Source organism: Electrophorus electricus, chromosome 5 (assembly GCF_041902795.1).
Source record: "Electrophorus electricus isolate QZ-2024a chromosome 5, ASM4190279v1, whole genome shotgun sequence".
NCBI lineage: Eukaryota > Metazoa > Chordata > Actinopteri > Gymnotiformes > Gymnotidae > Electrophorus > Electrophorus electricus.
Window position 1 is genome coordinate 25,647,088 of NC_137501.1, and position 20,066 is coordinate 25,667,153.

Below are 20,066 nucleotides of genomic sequence, written 5' to 3' on the forward strand. Positions count from 1 at the left end.
CATGACACCATGCGAGTACTAAACATGACCGTTCAAAATTATGAACATCTCTACAAGTACTGTTCCTGGCAACATGAACCCATGTGCGCATCCAAAATGACATTCTACTGTTAGAAACTCGATAAGCAGCCTGCTAAGCCATCTAATCAGATAGCATGTGACAAAACTTGTGGTTAAACCGAAACGGCTTTTACATGACATTGACTGTAATCATTTATGTTCGTCTTTGTAAAGTACTGAACGGACTATTGGCTCTCCATTATCCACTTGGAAATTTTATGGAAATTAGATAACAACCAAGTATAAGTAATGAGTAATAAGATTACATTTTCCAGGAAGTAAATGAGTAAACTAATCGCATTCCAGGAGTTCAAAATTTTTGATTCCTTTAAAAACAAATAAAACAAAATCCAAAAACTACTCCAAAATCGATGTTATGGACTTGCTATACACTGAGTACTTATGTACTTTTTCAACAAGGAAGTGTCATGGCAGGTGGCTTCTGGAACATTTTCATTTGTTGCGCTGCATCATGTTACTTCAACCCTTAAAAGAAAGTATGAGCAATTGACAACTATAAATAAATGCAAGAGTATCCACTAATTTGAGTCTTCGTTATATATTTGTTTAACGTTACAACTTGTGATCTTTGGAACAAGGTGTAATGCTGGTTGCATCATCACGCTGTCCTCGTTTACTGACATGTTCTGGATCCTTTGCTAACCTAATGACAGAGTTTTATTTATGTAAATAAAATTACGATTTCCGCATCAGCTACACATACATACAGCGCAAACATACTGACAGCTTTAAGAATTTCTGGGCATCTCTTCTGCAATCCCTCCCTGTCCCATAAACACATGATCGTAAGCCTTCAGGTTTTGACTAACAGTTATATCACACACACTTACTGGAACTATATGCAATAAAAGCAAAGTACATGTAATAAAAGCCAACAGCTGTTTGTAAGGTATAAAGTCAATACAACCCTATTTTCACAGCTTTAGTTTTAAAGATTTAATGCTGATTTTTAAATATCCATACTCAAGTTTTTGTGGGAACTGCATCTTAAAATTGATAGCATGAACACGACAGTATGAATTTGAAAATAATAAAGCATTTAATAAAAGCAAGTAATAAAACAAATCTGCCACACATCATGGGTATTTCATTTGTACTCATTTTAACCTATGGTGCTCAGCTATGCATTGGGAATGACTTGCGAGCTTTTGGGTCAGCTACTAGCTACCATATGACTGAGGGTCTCTGCTGGCCAACACACACACACAGACAGAATCAGCAGGGAACCGATGCTGACTGAGGCCAAAGAGGGAGGAACTGGCAAACAGAAATGGGCCTAGAATTCAATAAATGGGGGTGGGTGTGGCTGAAGGATGACTGTGGCCGTGGACGACAGATTGGCGAAGTAAAAGAATTCCATTGTTTCTGCACCCTCTTTCAAAGGAAAGAGCAAAAATAAGCTGAGGTTTCAGCATTACGCTGTAGCACCCTCCAAATTTTCAGGCACAGAATTATTTTGGGCTCGCACCACTTTTAAAGATTAACATTTTATAGCTGCATTAGACCATCTGAAGATCGGAATCGGGCGTGTTAAACTGGGGCTGGAATTACACCCTGTGGGCAGATCCACAGAGCAGGGCTGGGGCAACTGATCACAATACATGTGTGTGTGTGTGTATAAATAAAATATAGCCATAATAAGCACCTGCTTGATGCTGAGCAGTGAGGGTTTTCCAGCAGGTCTTTGCTCCAGGCGTAGTTTGAGGCACTCGTGAATGACGTTTAGCAGCACACGGCAGAGCACCAAGAAAGCAGGACGAAACGAGGGCAGGTCCATGTCCTGTAGCTCCGCCCACGATACCCGCCCAGAGCCCGCCTCCTCTTCCACCAGTCCAGCCAGGTGGCGGGAGAGTTCAGGCAGGTAATCACTGTATAGCATTGAGCAGTCTGGAACCTCTGACAACTGCGAAATACAAACAAAATTGAGACATAAAGCATGATCACATGCATAATGTCTCCTAAATACCACAGCAAACCAGTTAAGAGTAACTGAAGAAAAAATCTGACTTGAGGGGAATAAAAACGATTGGCAAAAACCTAACAAAAAAAAGTGAGATATCGGTACATCGCCAATAAATTCAACGCGACTACCAATAGCAATATCAGTAAAAACATGAACATGACATCGGAGCCCTTGACGCCAGTTCACCCTTCTCAATGAAAACCCACACCAAATTTACCCTGTCACGTACAATACGCAACGCAAGGTTGCAATTCGTCTCAACTGCGCAAAGGTTGGCATTTCTCCATCCCAAGGTGTACTGCTCATACCGCCTAAGGGTGTTCTTCCTCGCCGCCCTCTGCCTGCTCATTAGTGGTCTGTAGCCGGAATTTTGTGCAAGCATTTTCTTTCAACCCCTCCACCCTTCTTCCATATGCACTGCAGCAATAATGAGCAAATCTAAAAGTGTGATGACTACCCCATGATTTTCTGTTTGCAAAAAAGAGAGATTTACTGATGATGGGTGAGAACATTTGCTACAAGCTGCCATGTAATATTGGGAACTACTTGTGTCTTTTGCTTTGGAATGGGGAATTAAACACCTGCACTGGACTTTAGAAGACGAGTGATCATGTTTCAGTTCTAGTGGTTGATGGTTGTCTTTTTTTACTAAAATGCATTTATTGGTAAACCATATGTAAAATAACACTTCTCAACTTCGGTGGAACATGTGCAATCACCAGGACTACTGCAGCAACATAACCAATGAGTGACTAAGCCCTGCTGTTTGGTGCCGATATATGCAATATTTACAAAATCCCAAAAGTATGAAATGGGCCTAGCAAGATGAACAGGGTAATTAATTTTGTTTAAAAAGTGTTACTTAATAAATTCCATGCATCACAATAAAACAGAGTAATGTGTATGAAGTTTGTAGGGTGTATTGACTACCATAAAAAGAGGTCTGAAAGAAAAAATAAATAAATCTACACACTGACAACTGCTAATTAAAATTACCTCGGCCATAAACCATTTCTCTCTCTCTGGTAAATACGCACGCTCACTTACAATGCACATTTGTGCTGGTAAGCATGAAAAGCTGCAATCTTATTAGTATATCTCCAAAATTACAAAAAAAATGTCTCTCATCCTTTTCTATGAAACAATTAGGAAATAGTGTGTGATAATGCATTAAAACACAAGGCCCTGCCAAATTCATGGCTATGAAAATCACATCAGACCATAAAATCAGCCCTTTCCCATGAAATATCAGATTTTAATTAGCTGATACATGCTACTATCCTAGCTACGTAGCTAGCTAGTCAAACATTATTTAATAAAATGTGAAATTTAGCATAAAATGTGTCAAATACATAAAATGAGCTGTTTTTGAGAAGCCTGGTTTGTGAATTTAATCAATTTCCCTCGTGAATTTAGCAGGACCATAATTGTACAGTTAGCTGTAAAAAATCCTTCTCCGCCCACAGGGCAGCGCTAAAGTGCCCCAGGGCAGGACCCTCACCTCTTGAGTGGGCGTGTGGCTCAGCAGAGCGGTCCTGGACCTCTGCAGTGAGCGGTCCATCAGTTTGTGCAATCGAAGGATCAGTTTGCGCAGACCCATCTGCTTCAGTGCCTTGTCCACAAAAGGCCTGTAGATGGCTGTCGGACAGTACTGGCTCTTGCCCATGCGGGCCGGTGCAAACTCCTCCGACAGCAGCCGGGCAAACTTGGGCACCAGGCTCTCCACTCCGGTTCCGGTTCCGGTTCCACCCTCCTCAGCATCGCTGTCGTCCGCGAGCGTGGCAGCGGGGCCGTTCTCGCCACCCTCGGCCCGCAATTCGTCATCGGCATCGTTGCCGTGCGAGCAGCGGGGCGAAGGGATCTCGAAGACGGGCCAGCCGATGCGGGACAGGTCCCGCAGGCCCAGCACGGTGCCCATGACACGCAGCTTCTGGTTCAGGTCCTGCGTGATGTTGAGCCACAGGCAGAGTGCCTGCACCCTGCCCTGGAAGTCCCGTGCCGCATATTTCTCGTAGTCCTTCTGCAGGGCCTGCAGCGAGGGGTACAGCGCCTCCACAGACTCCAGCAGTCCCATCACTCCCTTCACCTGCTCGAAGGCAAGCCGCTGCCTCTGCAGGTGTTCCCTGCAGGCTGCGCCCGAGCCCAGCAGGTCAGAATGGTCCGCCTCCGTCTCCGCCTTCACCCAGGAGCCGGGGCAGGCGTCGCAGCCAGCCCCGCCCGGGCAGGACTCGTCCGATGCCGGAGCGGAGAAGGTACTGGCAGCTGGCAGGCTGCCGTAATCCACCCGGAAGTGCAGCACCTTGCTGATGATTTCGGGGATGGCCTGACGGGCCGTGTATAGGAACAGGTCCTGGTCAGTGATGGTGCGGCGGGCATGCCACGCTTGTAGCTCCAGCCAGATCACCTCGTTGTTCTGGCCCATGCAGGCCGTGTTCTCCAGGCCACGCTGCTCCCTCTCCTTCTTCTTCGACGACATAGAGGTGAGCTTGAGGAGCAGCCGCAGAGTCTCGAAGAACTTGAGCCGGTCAGCCGGGCAGTCGGTGCGTGAGGTCTGTCGGTGCGTGCGGGGCAGCTGGTGCGGCATGCTAACAGGCAGCTTGCTGAAACTGCAGCCCAGGCTAAGGTAGGGTTTCCTGGGGTCCATGCTGAGGGCGCTAAAAGCGCCAGACTTGGAGACCGGGTCAAGAACGAACGAGCCCTCAAAGATCTTCTTCTTGTCCCGCTCGTTGGAGCGCAGGTTGGAGCGCTGCTTCTTGCCTTGCCTGTAGGTGACCTCCTCGCTGGGTTCCGATGGCTTGGCTCCTTCGCGCTCTCTTTGGGAGGAGGCACTGGAAAGGTTCTTCTCTGCGGACGAAAGCATCACGGTTAATGTCGATGAACCTGGAGCAAAATCAAGATAATATACCCGAATCCCAAATATGCCAAGCAAGATACAACTGACCGCTTCATTACCCACTGCTTACAAAGAAAGCTTCACAATACATTCACAAAAAGGTTCATGCAGAACATGCCTTCAACATGACACTAAACCGTTTGTCCGCCTAACGGGCAGACTCGTTCGCTGGCAAGTCATCTTTGCTGCGGCTTCCCTGCATTAAGCCCAATCAATACAGAGAAAAGGCGACGGGACGTTTCGCGGGGCCAAATCTCATTTTACGGCGCCTTAATGAGCAATAAGCCAACATCTCTCCTGGATCGTTTTACAGCGTCAACTGCAGTGTGTGACAGGGTCCCTGTTTGTGTTTCAGCTGAAACATCCCAGCTGTGCTCTTCAGTACCAGCATTCAGCTCTTGTTAAGCACCAACAACGCTAGTGCATTGCCTTGAACAGCGAGGAATGCGTCGGACAGTGGCGTTTGGCGCTGGAATAAGAGCCCCTGTAAAATGTATTGTTTGTAACACTGTAACACTGGTTTGAACTGACAGTAACACTGGTTTGAACTGACCAGTCATCACTAACTAATCCATAAGTGATAACCGAGTTGAATTTAGTTGATTTGATCTTTGAGCTCAGTACCAACATTCCTGAACATACCCACTTGTAGAAATGTTCTAGGTATGAACGATTTTTGTCTGCAGAAAACTGCAGGTTTTTGAGGGCGCGGGGGTATGGATCCTTTCACTCTTCCATGACCCCTAGAAATGCTGTCTTCATCAACAAGAGTATTTTAAACACGTGGCTGGATTTATTTCTAAAACAACTCATGAAACCTGTTACACAGATCTGAGCTACACTACATCTTACAGCTCTTTCAGGGACATCGTGAGGGCAACCTGAAGACCTCGCTTATTCAACGCTGCCCATTACTCCAAACTTTAAGGCAGAAAATAACTATGCTCGGCTGACTATGCTCGGCTGAGGAATAAAGGCACGGTGCTTCTCATTAACTTATTATTAAACGTATAACGGGTCATACCGCAGTTCAGTTTCTCCCGCGCGTTTTGCATTTCACTGGAGGAATGTCTTAGCCTTATGTCGCCAGATCTTTCAGTGCTATTACAGCAGACATCTGAAGTTGTAGTTACATTCGTGAAACTCGCTACATTGCGCCAAAACTGACATTACTTCTAGCATCAAATTAGCCAAGCTTTTGATTGGTGTTGTGGTGTTCATTTCCTAAGATAGGGTGAAAGTGCTAGCTTAGGAAATTAGGCCGATGACTAAATTTTATTATGTCTCGCTATAAATAGCTGGCTGGCAGCTCACATGTATCATCAATGTATTTGCATCCTAGTGATAATCCAGTTGCATTTTAATAGCAAGCCCCCTAAAGGGGGCCTATGGCTAACCTGCCATTAAATGATCAAGAAGCTTGAAATTCTAGTTTTTTAGGTTTCGAGTACAGGGTGGCAGGCACATTTGTAAGATCTTTTGCTTTTGTGTTTAATCTTCTCCTGCACAGGCTTCATTTTGCTACTCGATATTTAAGACACTGCATGTGCTTACATGATCAGACTGCTTAAAATCACAAAATGAAACTGGAAGCAGTTTTGGAATTTTTCACTTTTAACGTGCACTAGACCGATGGTTGCGGGCCAGGAAGGGCATGCTCCCAGAGCCTCCCAGGTCCGGAACACCCGGCGGGGAATCTCACCCTTGTTGGGGGAGCGGACCGCAGCCCTGCTCAGGCTGCCGCGCTGGTGCTTGCCAGACATGCGCTTCATCTGGCGGGGGGTGCAGGGAGGGGAGGTGCCGTAGAAGGACTCCTCTGATTGGCTGATCTCGTCCCAAAACTCTTCCAACTCAGAGCTCTGCCGGGACGCATCGTTCGGTGGGTCCGTGGGCCTACCGAACAGGAGAAAGAGGCAGGTGGGGTGAACGAGAAGCTTCTAGTGTCATTAAACTGACAAAGACATTACACTTTACCTCGTAAAACAAAACATCTGCAAATGGGCTAAATGGAACTTTCCTTTTTCAAGCAACATCTTCAACATGAAATAAGTGCAAACAGTTGGCAAACCACAACAGACCACTCAAATAAATGATGAAAACACATTAACAAGCAAATAACAATAATTTTATCAAGTTGGGTGTATGGAAAAAAGTTCTGACCCATAACAGTAACGTCATCGTGCTGGTGTGGTGATGGTATTCAGCGCAACACACCCAGAAAGAGACTAAAAGTCAACTGGGCACACAAGACCACAAAGAAACATGACCTGCATTTCTGTTTACATTCGTCAGATCGTGAAAATGCTGCAATCCCTCAAAACCCACACAAGGCACTCATTAGCTACTGCTATGATCAGTAATGATGCTCATGGTAGGTCGTTTTAAAAAATGACAACAATTCTGCAAATTTGTGAAGGTCATTTTCACGTGATACAAATTATCGTGAAATTTCTTTTAAAAACACAGCGCAGAAGAGGATGACAAGTGAACTCTGGTCAGCATTAGGTCCGTCAGTTCATCAAACGTCACAAGAAGCAATGACAGAAAAACACGCACGCACACACACGCGCGCGCACACGCACACGCGCGCGCACACACACACGCGCGCGCACACACACACGCGCGCGCACACACACGCGCGCACACACACACGCGCGCGCACACACACGCGCGCGCACACACACACGCGCGCGCACACACACACGCGCACACACACACACACGCGCACACACACACACACACACACACACACACACACACACACACACACAGAGAGAGAGAGAGAGACAGTGCAGACCCTGTGAGAGAGAATAGAATATCACCGGGGGGGTTACGCTTACATTTAAAAGGGAACAGGAGACACAGTGACATATACCCTGGAGTCTGGGGGCGATGGCCATGCATGTAGATGAAAGAAAGCAGGTTCAATAAGTGAACTGATGTGAGCTTTGCACACTGCGCAAAGAGGTCGAACAATACGCCGAGATTTCAAACAACTTGTGAGAGCTTAAGAATAATTAAAGTTCAAATCACTAAGAAATCAAAGAGCCCAGGGCAAAAAGCATCCGTTTGAGAGAACCATCATTCATCCAGCTATTAAAATTGAAAGCGCATGCCATCAGGTTTGAAGGTGAAGCAGTGCAGATATTCTTAGTGCTACATAAATCCAAATGTACTCGGTGTAACAGCAAAATCACAGCGGAAGGTCTGGGAACGGATAAACAAAACGTGCCCCAAAAGAACGACCTACGACACGTCTACGAAAGCGTATTTTCGTGCAATTTATCGTGATAATGATGCACCATCGTTGTATCGCCATGCTCTAGGTATGACGCGAGCCAAGAAAGGGTTATGTAGTGCGTTGTCAAATCGAGAGAGCCAGGACAGAAGCACATTCTGCTTCCTGGTATCAAAAGCAGCACTAAGGTTGAGATGAAGGTGAGGTTCAACAGTATCAGAGCAGGAGGTCATTCTCTGCTCTCATAAGCCATGCTGAGTCATCATCAGGCCCAGCAGTGCCTGTCCTATGTGATGTTCAGAAAACAGGCTGAATGGGTCTTAAAGATCGGCAACATTTTCAGTTGGAAGATGTCGTGAGGCAACTGACTTTTCCATTACACAATTCACACTGCTGTGGCAAATGTCACACGTAAAAGAGATGCCGGCTCAGTGCAGACTAAGGAGGATATCTATGCACGTTATAAACTTTCCTGAGTTCGAGCTGGGGAAAACCCCTGTTTAATAATGCACGGACCCTACTGCAACGTGGAATTCACACCATTCACCAGCAATAACCACCGAATTTTGTTTTAAATAAATGTTAACAAAAGGTTATGTAATAAATAACAAAAACAAAACTGATAAACACATACTGGGATAGCATTAAACCACCTACACGTTACTGTGCAGTTTTAATTTGACTGTGCCTTGCTGGTCATGCTATAACTCAATTGTGCAAATCTCTGAAACTCTACTTGTTAGTGGTCTAAAAGCACTGACTCTACCCACAAAACATGTGCAATTTCACATTATGACATAATCGCATCCCACCCCTGTGAGGAAGGAACCTGCCATTTGGTCGCCGACAGTCAGTGGATTGAGCGCGAGTTGCCGATCACGGAGTGGAGACCTAATCTGTGATTCACCTCACAAAGCTCTCAGACAAAAAAACCCCACAGCCCATCTGCCCTTCACAAAAGACACACACGCGCATACTGCATACACATACTCCCCAGGGAGGTGCCCCCCTTGGCACCAATCCCCCACCCTAGAGCCTACACAGTGGAACAGACACCTGCCGCCGAGCATTGTGGCCCTCGTGCCGGAACATTCCGGATCCCGGCAACCGGTCCTCGCCAATAAGCATATGGCCTAGATTTGACTCACTGCTGGGAGGGACGCCTACACTTTTCTGCCCCATTAACGCCGCGGGGAAATATGCAGCATTAGAGCCAAGGAGCATGACAGTAACGTCCTCTATGGACCCATAGCGCTTGCGCATGGTTCCATCCCTGAAAGAATGCAACGCAAAGAATCAGGTGCCTCATGCCTCCGTCTAAGACTCGTGCATCTGAACACAAGTATTTGTTTTCATATCTGTGCACGATAATGCTTCCATGAAAATGAATTTGCCCCTTCCGGCAAACACGCGAGAGAAACTGAGTGGGTGCTACATGTGTCTCTGGGCAGGTTTTTGTTTTAAGGTGCAGTCTGGGGCAGAGTCAAACAATGACTGAATACTTCAGGAATGATACAGGAAGTCGTGACGTTGTCGGAGCCCTTGCTATTTGTTTGGTTGCCATGACGCTCCTGCACCCAATGCTGCATGGGCATGAGGGCACAACGAGGCGAGAGGCCGCCTCAGCACTGCATGCTCGCCGACTGCCGTGGGTCGGGCGCTAATTTACTGCTCCAGATGGTGCGTCGTCGTCATGAATTGCTCTACAGCAGAAGAATGCCACAGCCTCTGAGCAGTGGCAGCAAACAGCGCGGGGTCAGATGTGGCCCCACCAGGCTGACCTTCGACCCCTGACCCCATTGTCGCAGGCCGCCCCGCTGCATTGTGAATGGACGGCACGTGTGCCCCCTCCAAGCGCTACACAGCTGGCAGGGGAGTGCAGTCGCTCACAATGGGTCTTATGCAGGCTAACACCGGGGGAGTCTTTACTGAACTCATTCAAACACTTATGTGCACTTGCGCAGAAGTCACTCCGTGCTACTGTGCAGAAAACCGCTCCCGTTTCCAACAAGTCAATGTGCACAAATCAACTCCACATCTACTGTATTTGGCTTTATTTCCCCAGTCCAAACAGGTGAGAGGACACGCAGCATCAAAGCAAGGTCACATACTCCTAATGTTCTGATTGATATTGTACTTATTGCAAATGCAAGACACAAAGGCAACAGACTAGCATATCGTGCCTGGCGTTCTGTTCATGAAAACTGCAGCTTCTGAGAAAATTCTGAGGAAAAGAGAACCTGAACTTCTAAAGAAACTGTTACCGAATGTTTCTTATCTACACGGTAATAAACTAAATTTCAAAGATGTTGTTTGCTATTAGTGGTTGTGGTAACTCGGTGGTTAAGGTACTTGACTTGTAATCAGAAGGTTGCTGGTTCAAGCCCCACCACTGCCAAGTTGCCACTGTTGGGCCTCTGAGGAAGGCCCTTAAAACTCAATTGCTCAAGTTGTACTCAGTCATAGTTGCAAGTCGCTTTGGATAAGAGCGTCAGCTAAATGCCATAAATGTATTAGCTATGACTCAAAAGCAGCAAAAATAGTATGAGACTGAAGGGTTGTATTTCCTACCACCGACACACACACACACTTTTCCAACAGGCAACACCCATGGGAACCACAATCAGATGGCTTCCCATACTGTTTTCAGAGACCTTCTGTACAGAAGGTCAGTCAGGAAATGCAGTGCAACCAGCTGTGGGCTAATGTGACTTGAAGGCAGACAATATGGCCAAAAACTGCACTATCCAGACACCCTCAAGAGACCCAAGGAACACAGCCATCCAGCAACTAGCAATTAGTACAGTTAAGGAAGCCCTCCCTCCATAATGGCCGATTCTGATAAACCTTGCCTGCTGCGCTAAATTCGTAACTCATTCTTAAGCGATCTGCCAACTGGACTTAAACTGGCCTTAAAGTGTCAGGGATCCATTTATCCAGGAATAATGTCCAAATGCCTACTGATGCTTCCCTGCCTTCCAACGATCTATGGCCATTCCAGACTAGGTATGCTATACAGGCAGCAAAGGGTCAACGAGAGAATCTAGCCATTTTAATAACACAGCGGTAATGTGCAGGGTGGTGTGTGTTTAAGTCATAAAATGTCGACTACATCCAATTACCTACTTCACAGGATAGCACCAGGTTACAAACTACATTCCTCAAAAATATTTATAGAATTTCAATGTCCATATTCACAGGGAAAAACAGAGAACGATCTCATGAAACTGCAAGTTTGTACAGTATCATCTAAATGTAGAATGCTCTGCTAAAATGGGATTAAACACACTTATTACACCTCCTGTGTGATACCAACAGCAGGCCTCAAGACACACTTTGTGGTTGTGTTGGTACTCAAACGGCTTCTCAACGACTTCCAGGCAATTTTGGTGTCTGTGAGGACGAACTACCAACCAGTCATAATGCAAAAGCTCCTGAAAATGGCACTTTAAAAGAGCAGTTTCAAATTTCACAAATAAAACCTATTCCGAACACAAATAACAATAATATATGCAAGTAAAACCTTGTTGGCGACAACTTGAATTGAGCACAGCGCCACCACCTTCAATGACCTTTTCTGAGTGCAGTAAGTGATCCAGCACCGAATAGCATCACATGAGTCAGCAGTTGTGCGTTTAATTTCGTAATGCATTTGCTTATTTATATTTACCCAGTTAATGCACTCAGACCTGTCGGTATTGCCACAACTGCAAGTCTGTCACCATTTAACCGAGCTACAGGAGGCGTAAGCAACATATTTTATGAAACCTGGCATTCACATCCACAAACTGCTTGACGTATAATGCATGATGTAATGCCTACAAAACTTGCATGACAGGCCATTATGATGGTCTGTGATGGATAACGCTTAGGGTACTTTCAGACTGTACCATTTACATTTACAGATTCAGCATATGGCAGGCCGAAGTACGTTCCTCACTGACAGAATGTGCGCTCCTTGGGAACTGAACCCATGACCTTTGTGTGGTTGGCAGCAACCTTTTCTACCTGCTCTTCCAAAAGAACTACACCGAAGGTGCCACTAAACCTGGTGATTCACGTGTGCCCTGGAACAGTTACGGCCCCTGCTACTTGAAATCGGGTCAGCAGCACAAAAGAATATGTAACTGGCTTTCATAGACACTTTGAGCCTAGCCCTCCTACCCTTTCCACTGGGTCCATCCAACCACTAGAACTCAAAGAAACAAATCAGTAATACAGTCCTAGGGGTTGTCGTCATAGAGAGATGGGACACGGCCATGATTTCCACAGCAAACAGTACACTCTCTGCGCCCATGCTAAGGGCGAGCTGAAGAAACCGAGATCAGGTTTCCTTTAACTTAAGCAACAGACTTCCTTTTCTGCTTTTCCCACCACTGTGCTTTCATGTCACAGACTCGTACAAAATGATTTCCTGTGCCCACACAATGACCTCTCGAGGCAGGAATGGTGCAAGTGTGTGCGTGCGTGTGACATTCAAGTGTAGAAATGCCAGGAATGTGTGACGCTGAGCCAAGCAGGGTGGGCGCGGGGGAAAACCTAAAAGAGCCAAACCCCCCCCACCCCACCCCCGAGTTCAACAAATTGGGAGGAATGTTCGCCTCCAATCGCTTCACCACCGAGAGGATGAAGACAGAATAAAAGGAAGTGGCATTACATTACAGGGCTTTCCCATTTTCCAAGGAATCGTACAGGCGTTCTGCAGCATGCTACTTCGTTTATCAAGGATGAGCTGAAACAGGAAAACACTGCAAGTCTCAATTAGGCCATCAACCACAGGTGCTGCTATTGAACCCCAGGAATGCTTAACGGTTTCAAATATGTACCATCTAGGATGTATGATTTTCAAAGAAGGGAGCATTTTTTATGTGAGGAGATTTCAGTGCATGTAAGCGCACTTTAAACATTTTCAGTATGTTCACAACACTGCCAAAGTTTGATCGTTTTGTTCACCGAAACCGTCTAAGAAACGTTCACTGTCCCACCCCTCATGCACTCACACCCACAAAACAAATCAACAAAAAAAGCAATTTCATGTGTAACCAAACAATGCCTCAGCACATGTGCATAGAACCTACCGATCTTATTTTATTTAGCCGTCTATCCCTGAGCGCAATGCACGGACATGCAAACGCAAACACACGTACGACTAGAGCTGCAACTGTTCTGTGTTAATGAGAAATGCATGGAGGTTGCAACTAGGGACTCGGGTGCATTACACCTCACGAGCAACAGAGCTAGTTCTGGACCATTCCGAAGCAAACCACGAAGCCAGATATACCCATTAACGCCCTTCAGACACTGCAGCCTTGAGAGCATCAGGGCCACCCTCTCTTTTATCCACATCTTATCCTACAACTGCAGGAATGAAGGAATTCTTCACACCAATGTCACTTCTAACAGGGGCCAGTTAGCACTGTGCAAATCATTAGGAAGATCAGCATTTGTGAGTGATGTGCAATAAGGACAAGCGTGCGAAGATGCTGAAAAACAATGCGATGAACCTCCTTCGAGAACGTCCTCTGCAGCAACAAGGAGGGGTGCTTTAGAATTGCGTACACAATTAACATTTAATAAGGCGCTAAAGGATACATCACCAGTAAGAGCTTGGTAACAATTCAAGAACTACAACATTCGAAGCATGCTTTTACCAAAGTCTACCACAACATTACAACAAGGTCTGTAATTTTCCAAATGGGAGTCTCAGAGGATGCAATAAAACACGATTTTCTGAGTAGTTCTAAGTCTAAGGTTGTGCATGGTGTCAAGGGGTAGGAGACGGGGCACTTGACGTCGTGCTGGAACATTTGATATAAGAATTTGCTGCACACATTCCTTAAAGCTTGCTTTATCGGTCTAGCATCCCGCACGACTGCATTTAAATAAACAGAACGTACAGGGCGACACTCAACTGCATTACTTCAGTATTAGCTAATGACTTATTTAGAAGAGATTTGTCCTGTTTTAGTATTATGGAAATAATCCCGTGCATTTGGCACTCTTCAGCAAACCAGTGCAGGCATTTATGTAGGCCAACATATGTTACAGTGGGTAATACCAAACAGGCATACCAAACATCATGAGTAATGCTAAATAGGTCCGAAGAAAAGAGGCCACATGAAAATCTTAATCCTGTGCATCGCTCCAGCGTCGTTTAATCGAACATGTATAATTGCATTACGACGAATGTGCAGCGTTGTAGCTGTATCCATAGCACAAATGATCAAACCGATCTGTGGACACCAGCTGGATTCTCGGAATGCTAAATCCAACATTTCCAGAACCCATTCCGAGCGATTTGCGTCTGAGTCACAGGACCCCCCACCCCCACCCCCCGGTTTGGACCCCATGCAGTTTCAAATTCAAGGTCTACTCTTGCTTAACACTACTGCCAAAAAGTATGGGTTTTTAAGCTAAAACCGCCACGTATCCAAGGCTTAAACTAGTTATTTCTTTGAGTTTTAAAATGAAGTCGGCACGATACGACATGCACGCCGAAAATGCATGCAACACGACGGCATGCAACATGACATTTTTTTCAGCAGCAACACGGAGGCAGTAAACATACTCAAGCGTCTGCTGCGCCAGCTCTGCGTAGACAGACAGACTGATAACAATGAAAAAAGTGAGCACGTTCTACTGTAGAGACGGACGGCGGACTAGCTCGCGAGCTAATCCAGCTAGCTTTCCCCTGACAATGATTATGCACCGAGACGCACCACGGCAGATTTTTACCTTTATCATAGGCCAAGCATTTCCATCCACGCGTACCTTTTCCCCAGAACGCGAACGATTTTGCACGTACGTCCTTAAAACTGCACCCCAAAAAAAAGGCTCAGAAAAAGTTTAGAACTTTAAGGCGAATTTCGCTTGGGTTGCACTGGTTGCACTGCACGCAGTCCACTTTGTGGCAGGAAGCTGGTTTTACCACGACGCGCAGGCGCCGCCTCTTGCCTTTCGCGAGTTCCAGCCCGGATCACTATTTTGCACGCTCGAGGTCCCGGCTGTGTAGTTTCTGATCACAAACATACTGGCCACTTCTCACGCGCTTACCTGCCCTGTCCTGGGGGCTCCATACCGGGCGATGCGACGATAGGTCTTATCACTCGTGCATGGGTTCAGACATGTCAAGGCGAATAAAACAGTCGACCCGACGTTTACGATCTGCAAATAAAGCCTTAGTGTGGCTCTTTGGAGCCCGGACTTTCGCTATCCGTCTGTAGAGTTCGGGATCGCCCGTGCATACGCTGACGCCATATTTCCAGCGATCATTGAGGGCGTGACGCTACGGCGGCTCGTGCGGTTCATCGGCTAATGTTCGTGACGATTTGACGGTTTGATTTTTCGGCACACCCAAAACAACATTTGCAAAGATCACGTTACAGTGGTGGGATTACAAGACCCATGCCCAGAGCAGTAATGTTGTCGCAGCCTGGTTTGAATTTATTTATTTATTTTTTATGATCAAGGAAATTAAAACGTTCTTATTTCACAAATGTTAACAGACTTCTGGTTTAAGTCCAATTAAGGTTTTCAGAGTACCCTATGCAATATAGCATATAGAATATAGAAAGTATCTAATAATTAGGCTAAAATTAGTATGCCAAAAACATCAGCTTTATCTTGGGTTGGAAAGCACAGCTTTGCTTTGCAAACCATACACATGGTGCAGGGGACTGGAGTATTTCTTATTAAAACGTTAATTAATATGACCATTTTTACAATCGTTGTCACAAATTAAGATAGAGCATAACAGAGCATAATTAAATAGGCCATCAGCATTGGGTATTTGTACATGCATGGGTGAGAAACGTTGCTTCCGTACTAAATGTTGCTTTATATGGTGTTGTGTCGAATCCAACCACAAGATGACGCCAGAACATCAGTAAATCCCACTGGAAAGCTGTGCGTTTTATTTGTGTTGTGGTAGAAGCATATTTTTTGTCAGGTGCTAAACTACATTAGCCAAGCCATCAGTGCATGTTATCATTTTCAAAATACGTATAAGGAAAACAGCAAATATTTCCTCAAAGCAAATATTTCTTCAAATTGGGCATGACTTGCGATTTCTTAACCACTGACCGCAAATTTAATTTTAAACCAATCAACAAACTACTACTGGTCAGTGGCCAATGTTATGCAGACATATGGTACAATGTTACATTTCATCACACATTTGCAATAAGGGAAGGGTTCAGGACTCATCCACAATGAATTTATACCTTCACATTCCCTGATCCACATTCCCTGATCCTCAATCTCACTGAGGAATTCTTTTTTGTCTGGAGATGGAAAGTATATGAACACTGACCCTATGACCACATGGCACTTTTGGATGCTATGACTGAGACAGATAGGACAGTGACATCATAAGACTGTCAGGGCTGGATCAGCGATGCCTGTGTATTTTTCCCCATACTGCACTGAAAGGGAAAATGTTTTTATGAGGTTGATGAATACGCAACCCAGTATCAGGGAAGATAAGGCAGAGTCAAGCAAATGGCAAACCTTTGTCCTGTAATTTGTATTATATTACAGTATTTTTGGTTGTTTGATATTTTGTGCTTGAGTATTCACTCATATTGCAGTATGAAGTCCAGTAAAAATAACTGTACAATGAAGATGTGTTTTCTCATGCTTGTTTCACTTTATTGGACCATCTGTGTGTAAATGTAGTGAGTCATGCTGGGTTACAGTAGATGTCCAGTAGATTACAGTAGTAAGAAGGGTCCATAGCACTTTAGAACTGAACACAGTTAATGACCTGCATCTTTGAAACATGCAGTTAGTGTTTTGCCCATGAATGGTTCATGAATGCTTGTACATGTTTACTGTTGAACTGCTGTGTTACTGTTTTAGTGATTTATACAGTTTTGCAGCATGTATTTATTGTTTTGAATGAAGTAGAGAGTTTTGCAGAAAATATTTATTGTTTTGCAGTATGTATTAAGGTTTCACAGGTTGTGTTGGCTGGTTGGAGAATGTAGCTACTGTTTTGACCAATGTGGTTAAGTGCCTGACAAACATTGCAACATTAATATCATTAGTATCGATACCAACCGTAAACTACTAATGGTTTTACACTGATACAAACATAGAAATACACAGACATCACTTAATAGCGTGTGTGTGTGTGTGTGTGTGTGTGTGTGTGTGTGTGTGTGTGTGTGTGTGTGTGTGAATAAATATAGATAAACAAAAGAACAAGAAGTCTTGTGGGAAAATGTTGATGTCACCATTTTTGTCCAGTAGTTTGAGACCTGTAGAATCTACACTGTGAGAGACACATCCTCGCTCTTCCTGATTCATAAATAGATCTCCTGGGCTGTCTTCAGTTTGGTAGGGATTTGTGGGGTGACTAAGACAGAACATGGTTTACATTGATTAAATGTTCAACAAATTACTGACAATTTCTCATACGTAGCTCAGGATTGACTGCTTGTAAAATTTTTTATTAGGACAAATTTTAAATAAAGGTTTTACATAAGGTTAACATATAACATGGCATATATTTCCATTTAATGTTAGTTACATGTGCAGTCCTATTTAACAACTACAGTTAAGATATTCATGGACAAACAGCACATGCACATACACATTCTCACTATCACATGTGGCCTTTGGAGTAAAGCTGTAATACGTGGCCATCTCATTCAAAGTGCAAGATGGCTAACACCTCCCACTGCTGTTTGTTCAGAATGGTGCAGCCTGCCCACGTCAATTACTCTTATGTAATTATGACAATCTTGCAATGATTGTGATGTTAGAATGCCATTATTGGGTGGAATTTAATTGTAAAAGAACCGAGGCTGGGTAGTAACATCTGTGATGTTTCTCAGTGAGGATAATCACATTTTCAAGTTGAAATGGTATAACTCAATTCTGATATAAGGCAATTTAACAGAGAATACATCATAACTGTAGAAATTAGTCAATTCCTGATTTCTATAGCAGGCAGATTCTCTCATTTAAATAAACAATGTAAACAATTATCACCCAGGCCTCTTCACACATTCTGTGTTGCCATTTCAGCAAGCTACAAAAAGGGTTTCAGGGCAAAAAAAACGTTCTTTCTATTTACGAGAGGTAATGACATGATTATGATAATAACCATTTTGAGATAATGTGTTTACTTCTGATAGAACCCTTTTTAAGCTATCTGGTATAACTTCAGTGATGACACAGTAATATAAAAGTAGCAGTGCCTTCTGTCATATGCTTGTGAGCAAAGAAGCTTCATGCACACATTTCCTCTCTATCCATGAGATGGGTAGCAGAATTAGAATTAGAGCATAGGCAGCCTACTACTAAAACATGCTGACTAAACTGTGTCTTGATGGAAATTACAAATAAAATAGAAATAAAATAAATTACTTATCTTCAACAAATATATCACAAAATACAGATGCCAAAATATGTATTTCATGTAGGCTTATGTGTAATTTGTAATTTGTAAATGTTACAATACATTGAAAATATTATTTTAACTGCATTCCAATTTCCAAAATACTCAAAACGTAATTAGAGACATGTTTGAAATCCATGTAATGGCCAATCTCTGGTAGCTGTCTTAGTCTGTACCAGTTGTACAATCACTTAAAATCACTTCATCCTGATCCTTTTTGCATGCCAGTCGCTTAGCGGGTAGGCAACTGGGTCAGGAACAAGACAACCAATAGAAAGATCTTGGGTAGTGTGCTTATAGTTGTTTTAGAAAGTGTGCTTATCATGTTACCATGACAAGTAGCTCGACACTGAACACACACAACCCTGGTCTGACGTCGTACTTCTGTTCAGATCAGCAATGAAACAGCAGAGGAAGTAAATTAGTAGAAAACCTGTATATGTACAGTGCCTTTTAGAATGATATGCACTGAGTGAAAAAAGTAAGTAAATTGCAATTTGAAATGTAGACATTATAATCGCTTTATTAGTACAACATGCCAAAATTAAGCATTGTATATTGGATATGGTCTGGCATTATTCTTGTTGGCATTAATAGTTGCAGGCATCCAGTGATTCAAAACTATAAAGAACAATCTTTTGTCCTGATATTAAAGGTTCAATAAGTCCTTTTACCATCAAAAACTACCAAACAATATTTATGAAAGTGATTGCTATTTAAATCTGTTTTCTATAAAATGCAGTTCACATTACATGAAGAATCAAATGTTTATGCTTGATAGAGTAAGTCCCCTCACATGGAGGCAGCTAAGTTTAAGATCCAGGCAACTGGTTGACTGTATAATGGCTGTTTCATAATGTGAAGAATCGTTTGGAAAATGACTTATTGCCCCTTTAACATAAGATGAGATGTGATCGTGGTGTACACTAGTAACTCAAGAGCAATGTGGAGACCATCACAAGACATTGCCTATATGTCTGCATTTTATTCCATTAGATTAATGTCCTACCCAAACACTCAGAAACGTCTTTATAGCAATATCTCGCAAGATGCAATAAGTATGCTGTGGATCATGGGATCAAAGGTAAGTTTGTGCTATACATTTTAAAAGATAAGATTCTTTCTGAGGTAGGCTTATGTTCAGTGTCAGGTATAAGCACCTAAATACCATTCAGTTCATCAAATACATAACAAGAAGAGACTTATGCACACAGATGAACCCATAAATTACTTTTAATGGGCGCGTCTTTTCAACAGACAGATAGAAAAATGACTTTTTGTCCAACTTTGGTCTGTCAGATTCATTAGTTAAATGGATTGGGAATGCCAGGAATAGGAAGAGAGCTATAAAATGATACCAACGCGTTACCTGATGAAAGTGTGCACTTATCAAACGAACACACTTTCCATAACCACGGAAAAGCTGAGCTGGAGGCCCAGCACATTTGTAGAATTATTCATATTTTATTAGTGTTATATTTTGGCA

General features: G+C 43.9%; 1 protein-coding gene across 5 annotated transcripts in view; it reads right to left on the reverse strand.

Annotated features, from left to right (window-relative positions):
- Positions 1-15,460, reverse strand: part of map3k4 (mitogen-activated protein kinase kinase kinase 4) — a 33,771-nt gene extending 18,311 nt beyond the window's left edge. For 3 of the 5 annotated variants that reach the window (XM_081714562.1, XM_081714561.1, XM_035530390.2), the window contains exons 1-4: positions 15,229-15,460; positions 6,640-6,830; positions 3,546-4,888; positions 1,727-1,984 (exon numbers count right to left, since the gene is read on the reverse strand). In XM_081714562.1, the coding sequence (XP_081570688.1) occupies positions 1,727-1,984; positions 3,546-4,888; positions 6,640-6,830; positions 15,229-15,251 (1,815 nt within the window). In that variant the 5' untranslated portion in view covers positions 15,252-15,460. Of the gene's footprint in view, positions 1-1,726; positions 1,985-3,545; positions 4,889-6,639; positions 6,831-14,910; positions 15,189-15,228 lie in introns of those variants that run through there. The other 2 variants (XM_035530393.2, XM_081714560.1) reach the window with 2 other exon arrangements.
- Between the last annotated feature and the right edge of the window lie 4,606 nt (positions 15,461-20,066).